Below are 18,560 nucleotides of genomic sequence, written 5' to 3'. Positions count from 1 at the left end.
TCGTGTCCGACTCTTAGTGACCCCATGGACTGCAGCCTACCAGGCTCCTCCATCCATGGGATTTTCCAGGCAAGAGTACTGAAGTAGGGTGCCATTGCCTTCTCTGATTTACCTTCTAGAATTCCTCAAATATTATTCTATACTAATTTTAAATATATATATAATTTAAACTTTAGAGTCAACTAATATTATGTCAAACACTGCTCTAGGAATTTTTTACATGTTTTGGAGGTTTCACCACAAGCCTTGGAAGAAAAACATTCACTAGATTTTATAAATGAAGACACTGAATCTCAGAGAAGTTAAGTGACTTGCTCACATGAAAACATGTACTGTTTATGAAATGGACAAGACAAACAGACAGAACTGTATTGGTCCTGATGGTAACCATTAATTGCTAGTTCAGTTCTCTCCTTGAAGATGTATTCAGCTCAGTTCAGTTCAGTCGCTCAGTCACGTCTGACTCTTTGCAACCCCACGAATCGCAGCACACCAGGCCTCCCTGTCCATCACCAACTCCTGGAGTTCACTCAAACTCACGTCCATTGAGTCAGTGATGCCATCCAGCCATCTCATCCTCTGTTGTCCCCTTTTCCTCCTGCCCCTAATCCCTCCCAGCATCAGGGTCTTTTCCAGTGAGTCAACTCTTCGCATCAGGTGGCCAAAGTACTGGAGTTTCAGCCTCAGCATCATTCCCTCCAATGAACACCCAGGACTGGTCTCCTTTAGGATGGACTGGTTGGATCTCCTTGCAGTCCAAGGGACTCTCAAGAGTCTTCTCTAACACCACAGTTCAAAAGCATCAATTCTTTGGCGCTCAGCTTTCTTCACAGTCCAACTCTCACATCATACATGACCATTGGAAAAACCATAACCTTGACTAGATGGACCTTTGTTGCCAAAGTAGTGTCTCTGCTTTTGAATATGCTATCTAGGTTGGTCATAACTTTCCTTCCAAGGAGTAAGCATACTTTAATTTCATGGCTGCAATCACCATCTGCAGTGAATTTGGAGCCCCCAAAAATAAAGTCTGACACTGTTTCCACTGTTTCCCCATCTATTTCCCATGAAGTGATGGGACCAGATGCCAGAAGATGTATTAGAAATAGGAATAAATGAAACTTGTGTATTATTATCCATTGCATGAAGTCATTAAATAAGCCACTGCATTTTATGCAAGATAGAGGTAGTCTCTTTTTCTGAAGCTCTGCTAGGTAAGTGAGCATGTACATTTTTTATAAGATTGAACTATGGGCTAAAAGAGAAGGAAACTAATGATAAAATGAAGAAGGTTTTGACATGCATTTACCTGAATAACTAAAGAATTAAGATATGTTTAGCATGTATATTGGTTGAAATTCAAGGTCAGCTCCAACAAAGACCAAAATAAAAGTAGCTTAAGCAAGATAGGTGTTTCTTTCTTTCTCAGTTAACAGCTGGACCTGGGTAGTTCTGGGCATTATGGAGGTTTCCAGCTTAGTCACCAGTAGCCAAATAGTGTGCTTAAACCTCATGGTAGCCCGAACTTTGATATTGGTTTCCAGTCTATCATGAGGCCTATTTAGAAATATTAAAATGCATTTAAAAATTTCATCATCCTTTTCTGATAGCTGATGATCCTTTGAGAATAAGTGAAATGCACAAGTAGTCAATTAAAGGGAGGCTTGCTAGACAAAGGCCTGGTGAGAAGACACTGTGAGAAATTCTATAAGAAAAGGTAGAACCACTATGAGTGATATGAGATAAGGAATTTTCCACAGGGATTAGACATCACATAATTGTGGGAGCTGCTGAGAAAGCACAGATCTGGAAGGGACAGTTAGAGGAAAGAGAGAAGATCACTTATCAGGGCCTCAGAGGAAAGCTGGTAGAGTCTGGGAAGCCTGTGCCCTCTGCATCTGGATGCTGCCTGAAGTTTCTGCAGGTCAGCAGGGCAGGTGGGAGGAAAAGCTGCACTTGGAACAGGGGCAGCAAAGACCAGGGGCCCTGCTAGGACAAGCAGGAATCCCTGAGGAGAAATGGGAACCCACATTTGTCTCTCACCACGTCAATTCTGATAATGCAGGCCACCTGCAGGAAACCAGTGTCCTTTTTCACAGAGCCCTCCCATGTGCCTGGCCTGGTACTTGAAGGTGAAGGAGGAGATCTGGGTGTACTGGCTGCTCCTCCATGCCAACAAGGACAACCAGCATATCACAACAACTTATACATCCTGCATTGATGTCCAGGGCGCCAGCCCCCAAGCACGGGGCTCAGTGTCACCTTGGCCTTCCAAGTCTCAGGCCAATTTCTCTTTTGGCCAACCCTCACCCAGAACTACATGGGGAAGGGAATTCTGGGAAATGTAGTTCCAGCTTAGCTAAATTGGCACAGGACAAAATTGTCAGGTAATAAACTCGACTAAGAGAATAAATATGAATCTGGAAAGAAATATTTCAGAGGGTCAAAGGCTCTGTATTCTGTCTTCTGTGTAGACATTTATTTCTTTTAATTGAACATTACTTGTTAAAATATATGACTAGCTTCCATTCCATCTAGTTCTAAAAAAGAGGTTAGGTCATTTCATTATTGTCTCTTGGCTTTTGTTTCTTTAGCTATAAAACCAAAGGCACTCTTTTGCTAATGCATGATAAAAGCTTTCATATTTATTTTCTCAGGAATGTTAATTGTCTCCCTTGAGCTGACGATCGTCACGTATCTCGAGTTCCATCACCTCACATGACTTCTTGTTCCTTTTTTCCCAACGAGTGCTGGACTTTTCCATTTTGATGCTTCACTGTCAGCTGAACACAAAGAAGCTGTTGCTGAATTCTTATTCCCCTTATGCCAAGAAGACGTGTCTTTGTTTTCCATGGAATAGTCACTCTGCCAGTCACTTAGTTCTAATGCTCTGGGACCATTTCCTGATGGAGTCAATGATCAAAAGTTCTTGGATTTTCCCTCAAAATGGACTCCTCTGTTCATATTGTCCCTCCCTTTTCTGCCATCCTCATCTATTCTTTATGGTCTCATCCTGAGATTACTGGGAAGCCCTTCCTGTGGTTCTTTCCCCTTCCAGCCTTTTCTACATACATACATCCACCATACCAGTATTCCCTAAACAACCATGTTCCTCATGTCACCACAGCTCACAAATCTACCATGACTTCCCACTTTCTTCCATATCAGAAAAGTCAAATCATTTTCAAGATGAAAAGAAGACTAGAAATGCTCCACTCTACATTTTCCTTTTATAAAAAAGAAACAAGAAATTCTGAGAGATTGAGATCACAGAGACTTAGGACTAGATCTCTGGGTATCTATCTGAAGCCTAATTCCATTCTCTTTCTACTATGATATCACACATCTTGGAAGGAAAGGAAGTGTGATTTTCAAGGCCCTCCATGATCCACCCAACTCCATCAGGGTGTCTGCATGACTCCAAGGGAACCATTTACATCACAGTCTATAGATTTTTCTTCCAGGGCTACCATTCATATAGAAATACATTTAGATCCTTGAGGATACGAAGAGTTGTGACATGAGGCAATACTTTGCTGTCTGTGCGTTTTATCTTCCAGTGCTCCATACCCAGGTCAGGAGACAGAAAGCACTTGTTGTGACCTCTTTTCCTTCTGCCTCTAGTCTGCCCAAATCCCTCCTATCTTGAAAGCTCAGTGAAAGTCTTATCTCCTCTATGAATTCACTCCATTTCTTCAAGGTCTTTATTCATATGAACTACCAGTTATTTCTAGTGTAGAGTAGTTCAGTTCTGGGCTACAAAGAGCCTGAATTTGAAATCAGAAAACTTGAGTTCTAATCTCAGTTCTTCTGCCTACTGGTTATGTGATTTTGAGTCATTTATTTTCTCTGAAGCTGTTTCTAAATCTATGAACTAGGCATAATAATACCTGTCCTACATCACAGAGTATAGGTGAGTATCAAGGGAGCCAATGCATAGTGTTTGGATCCTGGAGTGTACGATGTAAATGAAAGTTACCACGTGATAACAACTTAGTCCTTAATGAAACAGTGTATTGCTTTTGAGTGTTTACTGGTTTATTAATCAGAATGTGGTTACTGGATTGTAAGCTCTTGGAGGGAAGACATGACATCTCATATTTTTTCCTTCTATCCCTTGAAGTCGTGCTGAGTGCTAAGTTGCTCAGTCTTGTCTGACTCTTTGTGCCAAGAGTAGTCCACCAGCCTCCCTGTCCATGGGATTCTCCAGACAAGAATACTGAACTGGGTTGCCATGCCCTCCTTCCGGGGATTTTCCCAAGCCAGACTCAAACCTACATCTCCTTTGTCTCCTGATTGGCAGGAAGGTTCTTTACCATTAGCACCACTTGTTTGAAAATGATGCTGGGGTATGTTCATGTTTCTAAGGAGGAGAGCAAAAGAACTTTAAAACAAAGATGAATATACAGGAAAATCTCGGACTGTGTTTCTTTATCTGTGTCAAGCTATATCTAGTTGGTAGGATAAGTACTAACAAAGCTAGGGTCACTAGGTTGCCACAGAAAAGCCTGTATGTCCTGAAACCATCAAGTTTTTGCAGAACAATCCATCACTTTGCAATCACACACCTCAATTTGGGACTCAAACCCACAGTCTTCTAACCTCACTCCTTTGGGTGGGACTCCAATCCAGCTGCACTTCAGATGGTACTGGAACCCACAATTTCTGGCTTAAGAGGGGCCTTGAACCCACAGTCTCCCAGCTGAAACCACACACCTGGTCACAGGACTTAATGGACCTCAGGTTATTTATGTCTTGCTGCAGAAAAAAATTCAGCAAGAGGCATAGTGACAGGCAAAAAGTAGGTTTATTAATATAGGACACTTGTGAAGGATATAAGAGGGCAGGCAAGAGGAATCTGCTCTGAAAAGTAAATAGGAAAGCAGGTTTATTTAGGGAGAAACACACTCCACAGACAGAGTTCAGGCCATCTCAGAAGGCGAGAGGCCCCAAAATATTGGGGGGTCGCACAGAGTCAGACATGACTGAAGTGACTTAGCAGCAGCAGCAGCAGCAGCAGTTTGTATGAGCTGGATAATTTCATAGGCTAATAAGTGGGAGAATTATTCCAACTATTTTGGAGAAGGGGACTGAGATTTCCAGGAACTGAGCCACTGCCCACTCTGACCTTTTATGGTTAGCCTCAGAACTGTCATGGTGCCTGTGGGTGTGTCATTTTGCACATGCTAATATATTATAATGAGCATATAATGAGGCTAAGATTCACTGAAAGTCAGTCTTCTGCCATTTTGGGCCTAATCTGTTCTAACCAGCCTTTATCATACCCTCAATGGCCTTGTCATTCTTTTAAAGGTTGTGCCCTGCCCCCTTCCCTCCCGTCTCAATTTGGGCATGAGTTCTAAAAATCTTTTTCTGTTGTGGTCTCTAAGAAAAGATGCAGGAGAGTTAGCAGTGCTCAGAAACAAGTAATTGGAAGCACTTAGGGCATTTGTCAAGTCATAAAGAGTTATTTGGGAATTTCAGACACAAAGTATCTAAAATAGTACCAGATTTTTTTTTTTTTTTTTGACATCTCTGCTTTTTACTCTCACATGGAGAAGAGTCTTTCAGAGCATTTCTTAGAACAAAAGCAAAGCTAATGAGATGAGAATCTCAGGTTTGAAGGAGGTTTGCATTTGGGAAAGGGAAATAACCCATCATCTCCTGATTTCTTCCACTTGCGATTGCTGTTTCAAGCACTGATTCAGATATTCACACCTGAGGCTAGAAGGCAAGCAGTAGGGGACAGAATGTGGTGGTGGTTTAGTTACTCAGTCTTGTCAAACTCTTGTGACCCCATTGATTGTAGCCTGCCAGGCTCCTCTGTCCTTGGGATTCCCCAGGCAAGAATACTGGAGTGGGTTGCCATTTCTTTCTCCAAGGGATCTTCCCAACCCAAGGATCAAACCCGAAGATCCCCTGGAGAAAGAACGGCAACCCAACCAGTCCATCCTAAAGGACACCAGTCCTGGGTGTTCATTGGAAGGAATGATGCTGAGGCTGAAACTCCAAGTACCTCATGCGAAGAGTTGACTCATTGGAAAAGACCCTGATGCTGGGAGGGATTAGGGGCAGGAGGAGAAGGGGATGACAGAGGATGAGATGGCTGGATGGCATCACAGATTCAATGGACATGAATTTGGGTAAACTCCGGGAGTTGGTGATGGACAGGGAGGCCTGCGATTCATGGGGTTGCAAAGAGTCGGACACGACTGAGAGACTGAACTGAACTGAACTTTACTGCTGAGCCACCAGAGAAGCTCGAATACATTCCCTTTAAGGAAAACAAGCAGTTAATTTACACTGATGGCTTGAGACTATCAATACTGCTAGAGTTTTTAGAAGAGATCTGAATAATTCTCCTTTTTTTCTTGCTAAGAGTTAGTCATTTATGTCCATGTTCATATTGTATTTAATTTTTTCTTTTCCAAAGAAACCATGCCATAAGAATTCCAATTCAATAACCAAAATTGTGTTCTAGAGTATTGGCACAAATGATTTGAAATTTAAAGAATCTTTTTATTAAGAGCAAATTTTCATGCCAGATCATGAATGCATCATAAAACTTATTAACCTGATGCGATTATTGCTCAGGTATTTCATTTAAAGAGTTTATTACTTGTAATAGAAGCAAATCCTTTGTGTCAACAGGGGCATAAAGGGAAAAGTACTTGCTGTTCCAAAGAAAACTCAAAAGCAAGATTAAATCATCTTTATTAAATCTTTTAAAATATGGGTTGGCTTAGAACAACATTCCTTCATTGTATTAGATCACAACATAGTTTCTCTTGTCAGAAAGTATTTCTATTTTTAGGCTAAAGTGTATGCCCTACATTATTTCACTTTCTGGTCCTCTGTTTGCCTGAGTCTAGAATAATTGGGGTACTCTGGAATCTAGAATTCAGAAGGGGGCTTAAATTTGCAACCAAGTAATCTTACATATTTTATTTTGTACATTTAAAATATTATTCTATGGAAGAATCCATAGGTTTCATGAGCCTGCTGAAGGGGTTCATAGAGGTTAAGAACTTCTGCCCTCCTGTAACTCATACTAAAACTCTTCCATCAAATAAAATCACAATATATACCCCACTGCTTTTATTACTTTTATGAAACATTCTGTTTTCCACGACTCATCTTTCCCTTTAAAATATGTTCAAAATCTTTCCTTGACTCTCCACTCTTTCTGGGGTGATTCTGGTCATTTTAGCTCCTTCTAATAATGAACACTTTTCTACTGTAGTTCAAGCTTCAGGGTAGAACCAAAGATCCCTGACATTGTGAGGATATAGAGCCACATAGAGATTTGTCTTCTTCTTAGGCTTCAAAAGTAAAGCAGAAATGAGTCCAAACCCAAAGCATAAAGTTATTATCTCATGAGTTCATTTGAGGTAATACTTGTGTAGCCGCCTTCCTTAAAATAGCCTCTGCAACTCAGAAAAATGTGTGTGACTGTTCTTTTCAAAACAATTATTAGGGCCTTTTTTTAAAATCCAAAAACTCCTATGTCCATTAATTAATTAATTAACCTCTTCTTCTTATCTCATGACTAATATCTTTTCATTAGAGCAGATTGAAGGAATTTGTCCATGATCACATATTAAGCTCCATAATGAGGCTATAACTGTTATCCTTTATCTGCCTTTGTATTCTCAAGTTTAAACAGAACTTTACCCTGAAGATTGAATGACAGATGACACCAAATCACCTCCATCTCTTCTTCCAAATAGGCAGGAGCTCCAGCAAGAAAGCATCTTGGAGTGACCCGGAAGAGAAGAGAGGGGCAGAAGGTGGCGGGGATTCATCTGGTCACTCACTTGTCCAGCACATGTGAATGGCTCAGTCATGACCCATTGGGCATGGGGCCCATTGATGGTGACTCAGGGATGGATGAGTGAAAGCCACACCTCCCCTGCATGGAGCTAGTGGTGGGGACAGGCAATAAAACAGAAAATAAATAGATGTATAATACAGCTTCGAGAAGAGAGAAGTGTCAACATTTAAGTGGAAGTAAGAGTGATGAAGAAAAATAAAAAAGGATCAGGGATAAGATCAATGGCCTTAAGGGGGTCACGCAAAGTTTAGGAGAGAAAGAAAGCCTGCAGAGGTTGTAAACAAAGTGCATGAATTCAGACAAGACATTGGCATCAAGCTTCCTGACACTGAATTGCAGTTCCATGGTGTAGGACTCCAGACAAGTCAATCCATCTCCCCAGGATTCAGCTTCCTGACCTACCTCACAATTTAACTGTGGGGTTGAACAAAGCTATTTGCATGTAGTATACCTAGTGCATTGCCTGGTGGGTGGCATGGACTCAATACACTTAGTTATTAGTGCTATTAAACATCTGGGTACAGTCTAGACATGAGATGGATGGTTCCAGTAATGCCAAGCGCTGACCTCAGCTGGCATTTTGCTTAAGCCATTTCAGGAGACATAGCAAATGTTCCATAGCCCCATACTGAATTATGATGCCATGGTCCTTCTCACCTCCCTTCCAAGCATCATTCCAATTAGGTCAAGACTAAAGAAAATACATGTATTGCTTGAAGTATGGTTCAGTTCTGCATTACCTACAGTCAAGAGAGCCTTCTTTTATAGTATATCAGACAGATGTTACAGAAAATTCTGAGGCTTTGGTGAAAGGTGTGATTTAGGCTGAGAAATAACCAATTTCTTTGTTATTCTGAGTTGGCACAACTAATTTAGACTCTGTCTTGGATGTGCAGAGTCCGTCTTGTTCATTGTTGTTTCCTTGAGCCTAACCTCGTGCCTGGCCCACAGGAAAGGCTCAAGAAATATTTGTTAGATGAGTCCAAAAAAGTTTCTGGAACTTTTTCAGCTTCTGTGATGTAGGGGTGCTGTCTCTCTAGTCAGGTGTTGACATATCCTAATCTCCTCTAGTATGAATTTGTATCAATATAGAGGGCATCAGAAATAAAAGTGGTTTGTGTGGAACCTCATACACATTTGACCAAAAGTTATGTCTGAGTAAAGCTACTCAATTGAGGATGTGGAGCCATCTCTACTTCATTTGGTGACTTAAGAAGTTTCATGTCTTAAAGTTACAAAAATTAAGGCCATAAAAAATGTATGGTATTAGAAAATATTTATTTCTATTATATTCTCCAAATATAAGATTCAACCCTTCTCCTGAAGTGGAAAAAAAGACTGAGATTAGCCATATCATGGGATAGTAATTCCTATCTTGGTTTAGTAATTGAATGTTTTAAAACTTGACACTTTCCAAAAAAGTGTTGAGATAATTTCTTCCCGGTTTTCCTAGCAGAAATATACAAAAGTCTAAGTCTGGTATTTGGGGGTTGTTTTTACTTACTTAATTAGTGTTAGAGCTTATAGAAATATTTCAATGGATTATCTGAGGCTTAAGAATCATGTAAAATTTCTCAGATGTAAGTGGGAAGTCTAAAGTTAATAATGGTAATAAAAGATCTTTTTAAAAATTCATACCATAGCTACAAATAATCAGCTCTCAAGAACTATAAACTGGCTGATATTTGAGCCCACTAGAAAGCTTACAAATTAGCCTGTCTCAGTTTCATGGATTTCGGCAAAAGACACTAGACTTTTTGGTCAGAGACAAAAGACAGTTTATTACTCTTAGCAATAGCAATAGCCAGAGTTAACCACATTTGCATGGTTCCCCAAGCCCTAATGCCTTGACATCATGAACCAGGCCAGATGACACCTACACATAGAATGGGTTATTTTAGAGGAGAGGAATCCCAACCTTGGGGAACCCAAGTCTTTTATAATAGACAGTAAACCGACCTGATCTTTCCCTTGGAGGGAGACATTAATGTAAGCAATAGTAAGCAAACTTTTGCCCAGAGGAGACACTCCATCTTCCAAGGTTGCTTGTTATATGAACATCCTTAGAAAGACAGTCTGGAACAAAGTCAGTGCTTTTCTCAGGAAACATACTGAAATGCAAGACCCATGAAAAATTGCTTTTCAACTCAAATATTCTAAAACATATTAAACAATGTTCTGTTTAAAATAAAACACTGAAACTTGTTAAGGCACAAAGATTGTAGAGCCTAGCTTTGGTTGTTTGGTTTTGTGGCGTTTAAGCAGCCTTTTGGAGGATAGGTATCAGTAGTAAGCATATGACTCGTCTGCCATAACATTTAATCTAAAATTTATAACTAAATAATGAGCTCCTCTAAAAGAAATTGTTCATGTGATGTTTGCATAGTTAAAGATGATAACAATTCCAGGGATGTGGAACAGCAGGTTCTAATTTGGAAGTTTACTTAGCTGCTCGACTCCAAGATATACAGGGTTTAGAACAAAGGCTTGCAGACCAGAATTTCATCAAATGTTTCCAAAGAGATTTTGATATTCTTTATATTTCCTTCTAGGCTCCAGGCCTCTAATATTCAAAACCATTACAGTCAAAGACTTTTTTAGTGCTCAATCTTTTCTTTTCCCTACCATTCTTATGGAATAATACATACTTTTAGAGAAAAGGCATATTGATTAAATTATTATTCTTTAAACAAAGAATTTTATTATCAAATGTAGCCATTATACAATCATATTCACCCAATGGGTTTGTGTTAAGTGTGTCTACCTTTAAGATCTTCCAAATATGTTTTTTCTTTCAAGTTTTATGTTTCAGTTATTCAAAATTCATACCAATACTGTTCTCCTCCCCCCAAGATAATTAAGTTAAAAGATATTTAGCTTGATTAAAGTGGTGATTTATTTGGTCCTCTGGTGTTAGTCATTACAGTAATGCAAAGTAAACCAATAATAGTATCTGAATGGTTTTATACTAAATTTGCATCCAAGCAAAAGAGGAAAAACTTAAAGAAAAGAAATATGTGCCCTTTGCTAATTAAATTTCACTTTCCTCTTTGGAGTTAGATGATGCACAGTGGTTCCCAAAAGAACCAAAGAGTCTGAAACTGTATTTTTGTAGCACAAACACAGCTAAACACAGAGAAATCGCACCATTTATTACATTGCCATCAACAACTTTTCACATAATATAATACATTGGTGTTTAACTTTCCTCTCTGACCTGCACTATGATCATTGTCTCATGCCCTTAAAAATTATGACTATCAGACAGTGAAAACATTAAAGAAATAAAGATTTTAACACTATCTTAATAAGCACAGTATGCGCTTGTTACTTTATTGTTCTTCAGAACATGTTAAGCATTTTTCCAAAGAACACTTGCAACATTAAAAACTATAATACTTTTTATTATATTTTTTATTATGAATACTGAAGCATCATTCATAAGAAAAGTACAACATAAAATGTTACGTGTGAAGCACTCCATTCACATCATACTGTAAACCAGAGTGGACTAGTTTTTTGTAACTCCTTCCCTTTTTTTTGTTTTTCATTTTGAATTCTAGTTCAGTGATCTGCAAATTGGGATAAGCATACTCCTGGGGGCTACTTTCTGGAATCTTCCTTCAATGATTCATTAAAGGAAATCAATTTCTTGATCTTTAGGAAAAATCTGTTTCCTAGTTTCTTCTTCCTTATCTTCCCACTAAAAACTATTCTTCCACTTAAAAGAAAGCACATCTATTACCTTCCAGAAATCTTATTATGACAATATATCCCCAATTATAAAAACCTGAGGAACACTAATCAAAAAGGCAGTTTGAGATATTGGTGTAGGTGTGGACTAGAAAAATGACTCTAATGACTATATAATAATACTTCTTAAGCTTAGATATTTCCAATAATTTTCTTTCAACAAACCTATAGGCTGAGCTAATCAAGTTATCAACTGATTTATCATTACAACAAATTTTTTTTGTTAATTTAAAGAATGTAGTGACACTGCTATTATAAAAAATTTTCAACTCCCCATCAATTTTTATTATTCTTGAGAATATTTCATCTATTTAAAAATGTAAACTTTATATTAAATGCCATATTGCTATATTTTTAAATGGATGAAGATGAATATCAAATAGAGATGGTATTTAAATTACACTGGAACTATTTGAGTGATATAAATATTCTCTATTATAAACATAGATTTTAAATGCCATCAAAAATAAATAAATAATCATTGAAATTGCATATTTTGCTGTCATTTAAATTTATGGTAAAAAAAAAAAGTGAGATGTTGACTTATAAATGAAAGAAAGTACTTAGCTTTTCTAATTATTTTAAAGGCTACACAAGCATTAAAGCTTGGAGACCCTGCCACAGTTCTTATTCCCAATTGGTACCTGCTCACAATAGGGTTCCATCTTTAACTCTGGAATTTTTTTAAGGATTTAAAATTTAATCCAATTAATCCACATAATCCAATTTCTCCTAAAATATTTTAGAAAATAATTTCTGATGGATTCTGACTAGAAATCATTAAAATAGAAAGATTGGGGAACATTGAGGCTTTATTTCATTGCTTTTCTTGGTTTGTTAAGATTCTTGAATAAAGTATCTATTTTAAAAGTGGCCAGGAGTGAGCAAAATTCAGAGAGACTGAGAGAAGGGAAAATACAAAAAATAAAGTAAAAATATCATTGCTGATGTTGTGGATGGTGGTTTGCTGTGCTGTGCTTAGTCGCTCAGTCATGTCTGACACTTTGCTACCCCATGGACTGTAGCCAGCCAGGCTTCTCTGTCCATGGAGATTCTCCAGGCAAGAATATTAGAGTGGGTTGTCATGTCCTTCTCTAGGGGATCTTCCCAACCCAGGGATCGAACCCAGGTCTCCTGCATTACAAGTGGATTCTTTACCATCTGAATCACCAGGGAAGCCCAAGAATACTAGAGTGGGTAGCCTATCTCTTCACTAGTGGAACTTCCTGACCCAGGAATTGAACCAGGGTCTCATGCATTGCAGGAGAATCCTTTACCAGCTGAGATACCTGGGAAGCCTGATGGTGGCTTATGGAGGAGTATATTTTTAAAGGACAAGATTTTTCCACTCAAGGCACTTATAAGATCATAATTTAAACATCTAGTTGGAAGGAAATGAGCATACTCCCTTTCAAATTCACATTTTAAGTACCTCTTTACAGTGAAAGGAGAGCTGGGTCTGCTGCACATTGCCTGCAGTCAGTAAAAGCCGTAGGATTTGGCTTCACTCCTACAAAGTATAGGACACTGGCTCCATCAGGTTGTTGGGAACTCTACAGCTTAACTGTAGAACTTCCTCCAAATTGCTAGGAGTTCCCTAAGAGTTTCAAGGTAAGGTAAGAGTTTCAAGCCTTCCATGAGTCTTTCAGACCTGAGGCTGAAATGCTCAAGCCAAAAGGAAAGCATGCCTGAAATGCTGCAGGGTTTACATCTGAAAGCACAGGGAGAGAAAGGACAGCCTCAGTGGAAAAAAATGTTCAGCAGTGGCAGAAATATAGGAGGAGGGGGAGATAAGCATGGCTGCTGACATGGCAGAGCTCAGCTGTTTCCACTGATTGGCTCTATTTATCCAAGTTTGTGTCCTCTGCTGCACACAGAGCCACTTCAACGAGTTTGTCCCTCATGGTCATTTTATGGCACTCTGTGCAGCCATAAACACCACAGATTTCATCTGGATCAGGCCTGTTCTGACAGGCAACCTTTGGTGATTGAATACCATGTGAAATATGAGTCTCAATATTTGTGGACAATCATCTCCCAGCAAGTCCAAAATTTTCTCAATCCTTGTAACCTGGAAAAGAGTTTAAAGACTCACGCAGACATTTATAGAGGCACATATGTCAGAGGTGGTCCTGGAAGAGTAGGGTAAAAGGTGAAATAATAGATGTCAAGGAGAATTGTTGCAGGGCCTGCTCACCTGCAGTGAATGGCTGCACTCATTGTGGAAGAATTATTATATCTCTGACTACTCCAGAGACAGCCACCACTTTACTGCGGCATGTGGCAATAACTTGATTTTTGGTGGTGAGAAATTAGGCTCTCTCATTGGAAAAACATTTGGGATTAAAAAAAAAAAAACTTCCATCTATTATTAAATATCAATATATTAAATTCCTGTGATAGTTTATACCTCTTTGCTCTTTACTTATGACTTGAAACAGCTTCTCCATTCCCTCTGCTCTGGGTACTCACAGCCCTTTTCCAGAGAGTGTGGAGACATAAAATTGTGGCACCATCTTGCACCTAAGACTGCCATGGAGGGACTTTACCCTTTCAGTAAGTTCTATCTTGCTGCAAATGGCACTTTCACATTTTTATTTCACTCTCTATGGATCTGAAAACCTGTACTTTTTATGATTCTGAGATCTGTTAAAGCTATTTTAACATTGTCGTTGTTGTTCAGTCGCTAAGTTGTGTCAGAGCCTTTGAGACCCCATGGACTGTAACACGCCAGGCTTCCCTTTCCTTCACTATCTCCTGGAGTTTGCTCAAACTCATGTCCATTGAGTCGGTGATGCCATCCAACCATCTCATCCTCTGTCATCCCTGTTTCTTCCTGCCTTCAATGTTTCCCAGCATCAGGGTCTTTTCCAATGAGTGGGCTCTTTGCAACAGGTGGCGAAAGTTTTAGAGTTTCAGCTTCAGCATCAGTCCTTCCAATGAATATTCAGGGTTGATTTCCTTTAGGATTAACTGGTTTGATCTCCTTGCAGTCCAAGGGATTCTCAAGAGTCTTCTCCAATACCACAGTTCGAAAGCAGGACTCCTACCTGAATCAAATACCCATGGCAGGAAGGAGCCCGGGGGGACTGGTCTTTGGCATAGGTGATTTGTCTTCAACAAAGTGAACTTACTTACTTTTATCTTGTATTTGCTCAAGGACAGCCTTGTTACAAAGGCTTCACCAAAATTACGCAGCTACCACTCTTCTCAGAGCCAGATCCTCAGTCTGCAAAGCTCAGGGCAAGGTTACCTGATCTTTGCACTGGTCTCCAAGGATATAATCTGCAGGAATCTGGTGAAGGACTTTGGGGCACAGAGAGGAGGGGAGGGCTCTGGAGTGCTATTTTGGAATTCCTTATTAATTAGAACAATAATCATGTTCCTTTGCTTGCGATTCTCTTCCATACCCTCAAGGTAACTGTATGTAGATTCACTTGGAGCAAATAATCAAGGGGAAAAAAATGTGTTTGCAGCCCTCTTCTGTAATTTAAATATTTTTCTTTGAAACAGCAAATTTACTTTGAGCAGATGTTCTCTCTACAGAGCGTGATCCTGCTACGAAAGGTAAATTTTCCGTCAGAGACCCAGGTGACAGCCCCATGATTCTGGCACAGGCAGCCCGAGTGGTTGCTGGTCAAGGGGGGCCCTCCTCAGCCTCTTGTTTCTTCCTCCTCTGGGGTAGGAGGACGCAGCTGGGCTGGGTATAAACACTGGGTTTGCAACACAAGGTGACTTGGCCAGCACTGAGCCAGGGCTGGGGCAGCTCCTAAGCCCTTCTTTCCTCAGCATCAGAAGTGCTTATACTCCTTATCTACATGCTCATTAACAAATCTTTATTGAGCCACTCCCAAGAGCGCACCGAGATGAAAAAGTGTGAGATCCAGAGATGGTCGGGCTCCATGCCCCCTCCGAGCTCTGTTAGTGTTTAGTCGCTCAGTCATGTCCAACTCATTGTGACCCCATGGAGCCCGCCTGGCTCCTCTGCCCGTGGAATTTTCCAGGCAATAACACTGGAGTGGGTTGCATGCCCTCCTCCAGGGGATCTTTCCGATCCAGGGATCAAACCTGCATCTCTTATGTCTCCTGCATTGACAGGGGAATTCTTTACCACTAGCGCCACCTGGGAAGCCAGTGTTGGGACCTTGGCAAATTATGAACTCCTTTCAACCTCAGTTTCCTCTACTTTTTGGTGTCCCTGGTGGCTCAGAGGTTAAAGCATCTGCCGGGAATGCAGGAGACCCGGGTTCGATCCCTGGGTCGGGAAAATCTCCTGGAGAAGGAAATGGCAACCCAGTCCAGTACTCTTGCCTGGAGAATCCCATGGAGGGAGGAGCCTGGTAGGCTACAGTCCATGGGGTCACAAATAGTCGGACAACTGAGAGACTTCACTTTCACTTTCCTTTACTTTAAAAGAGAGGAAGAGTAATGTTAGTCCCTAATGAGGAGGGATTCAGCGAGGATCCAATGACAACAAGGTTTGTAAAGGGCTGAGTCCATTGAAAGAACTTGTAGCTATTAGGCAAACTGTTTTTGACGGGCTGTGAGCAGAAGTCAAGTAATCCCATCAGGCAGGTCCTATAGTGGTCTGTGTCACTCTCAGATCACAAAATTCCTCGGATCAGTTCTTGTGCCAAGAAGAGTCTCCTTTCAGAAAGTCAAATATTTGATATAAAATCAAATCCTACAGCTCTGTTTAATTGAGAGCTTCTCTGCACCCAGCTTGCCACAGGCCGGGAAGCCCGAGTGGGGGAAGGGAGCGGAGCCAGTCTCCTCTTCCACTCTCCTGGCTCTGTCTCCTACCCACTCCGTAGCTGTGATGGTGGACTTCTCCAAGGTTAGGGGCAGAGGAGATTACAGGATAGGGCCCAGAGGACAGTGGGGAGAGCCAGCGTCTGGCACTGAGGCTCTGTGCTTGGCAGAGCCTCAGAGCTGCCTCCTGTCCTGGGCAGGCGGCCCCAGCCGCCGCGCTTCCCCTTTGCAGTTCTCAGGCAGTGTCACCTGCCCCAGCCCTTTATGTTGCTCCCCCTACTTCCAGGGGCCTTTGTCAAGCTCCCTCAGTTTCTCACTTGACTGGAGAGAGAAGAAAGCACATCCCTCCTCCTTCCTCATGTAGAAGGACATGGCCCTGCAACCACAAATCTCGCAGAGGTCATTGGGGCAGAGGTCAGTGAGCTGGCTGTCAGCTTCATTGGATTTTCCATCATTTTGCTGTTCCCCGTCCACTCTTCCCTTTCTTCCAGTGCCCTGGTTGGTGCTGAGCGAGATTTTTCCCGGAGGAATTCGAGGACGTGCCATGGCTCTAACTTCCAGCATGAACTGGGGCATCAACCTCCTCATCTCTCTGACATTTTTGACGGTGACGGGTAAGAACTTGCTTTTCCCTAAGGCCTTTTATGCTCTTAGGACAGGTGTTAGGGAAGTACATCACCTGAAAAATACTTTCTTGTCAACATTTTCAAACACTCAAAAGTAAAGAGGATGGCTGTGAACCTGGTGTACCAACCACCCAATTTAAACAATTATCAATCCTTAATTCAGTCATGACCCCACTTGTTCTGTCCACAAATTACCTTAAGTCATGTTCCAAACAAATCTCTAAAGTTTCAGCAGAGACCTCTAAAAGATAAGACATTTAAATACTGTGACTACATAGCATTTTCACCCCTAAAAAAAATACTACTAATAATCCCTTGGTATCAAGTATCCAGTCTGGGTTCACATCCTTTCAATTGTTTTATAATTATTTTTTATACCTTATTTGAATCACAGTTCAAATAACTGATTTACAATTGATTGGTATGTCTCATAATTTACAGGTTTCAACTCTATGTTTCTTCCCTCCACACACTTTATATTTTTAATAAAGAAGCTGGGTCATTTGTTTCATAGACTTTTTCCCAGGCTGGTTTTGCTGATTGTAGTCATATCATATGACCTCCTGTCCTTTGTGTTTTTCCTGTGAACTGCTATTTATCTGTGAGTGCTCAGTCACTCAGTCATGTCTGACTCTTTGTGACCCCATGGACTGGAGCCTGCCAGGCACCTCTGTTCATGGGATCTTACAGGCAAGAATGCTGGAGTGGGTTACCATTTCCTTTTCCAGGGGATCTTCCCAACCCAGGGATCTAATCCGAGTCTTTTGCGTCTCCTGCATTGGCAGGTGATTCTTTACCCCTAGAGCCACCTGAGAAGCCTATTTATCTGTAGAGGCTAGAAAAGATTTAGCTTTTCTTGTTTATTTGCAAACCTCTTCCCAGGTGATGGCGTGTGTCCTGCTATTAGAGGCATGTCCTGTCTGTTTGTCTCCCACCTTGTCGTGCCTGCACCTTTGAGGATCATTGCCCAGATCCATTATTTTCCTTCCATTATCCCTAAAAGACCCTGATGCTAGGAAAGATTGAGGACAGGAGGAGAAAGGGGCGACAGAGGATGAGATCACTGAATAGTATCATTGACTCAATGGATATGAGTTTGAGCAAACTCTGGGAGATGATGATGAAGGACAGGGAAGCCTGGTGTGCTGCAGTCCATGGGGTCACAAAGAGTCAGATACAACTGAGCAACTTAACAACAACTGAATTTTTATCAGCAGTATTTCTCTAAGGAGAAAATTCTTCTCATTAGTTGTTTGCCTGCCCTGAAGTATGGATCATATACTAGATTCATATACTAGCAAGATTAGTGTTTGAAACTTTCTCTTTATTTTCTAGTTTTCAAAATAATAAGGTGGTTCCCCAGCATCCTCAAAAACTAATGAGTTGAGTTTTCTTTATTTTATATGTATATATATATAAAATACATAAATTTTAAAATGTATATATATATAATATAGAGATAATATATACATTTTCAGAAGTGGTTCATGCGTGCATACTTAGTCTCTCAGTCATGTGTGACTCTTTGCGACTCCATGGATTGTAGCCCACCAGGCTCCTTTGTCCATGGGATTTTCTGGGTGAGAATATTGAAA

At 40.6% G+C, this 18,560-nt stretch overlaps 1 protein-coding gene across 3 annotated transcripts in view; it reads left to right on the top strand.

Moving 5' to 3' along the window:
- The window catches only part of SLC2A12 (solute carrier family 2 member 12), an 83,405-nt gene that overhangs the window by 35,339 nt on the left and 29,506 nt on the right, over positions 1–18,560 (top strand). For all 3 annotated transcript variants that reach the window (XM_070376711.1, XM_070376712.1, XM_005887744.2), the window contains exon 3: positions 16,831–16,953. In XM_070376711.1, coding sequence (XP_070232812.1) covers positions 16,831–16,953 — 123 coding nt within the window. The remainder of the gene's footprint in view (positions 1–16,830; positions 16,954–18,560) is intronic.

This window comes from Bos mutus, chromosome 9 (assembly GCF_027580195.1).
Source record: "Bos mutus isolate GX-2022 chromosome 9, NWIPB_WYAK_1.1, whole genome shotgun sequence".
Classification (NCBI taxonomy): domain Eukaryota; kingdom Metazoa; phylum Chordata; class Mammalia; order Artiodactyla; family Bovidae; genus Bos; species Bos mutus.
The sequence above is the reverse complement of the archived record's forward strand: the minus strand, read 5'-3'. Positions and strand labels throughout refer to the sequence as shown.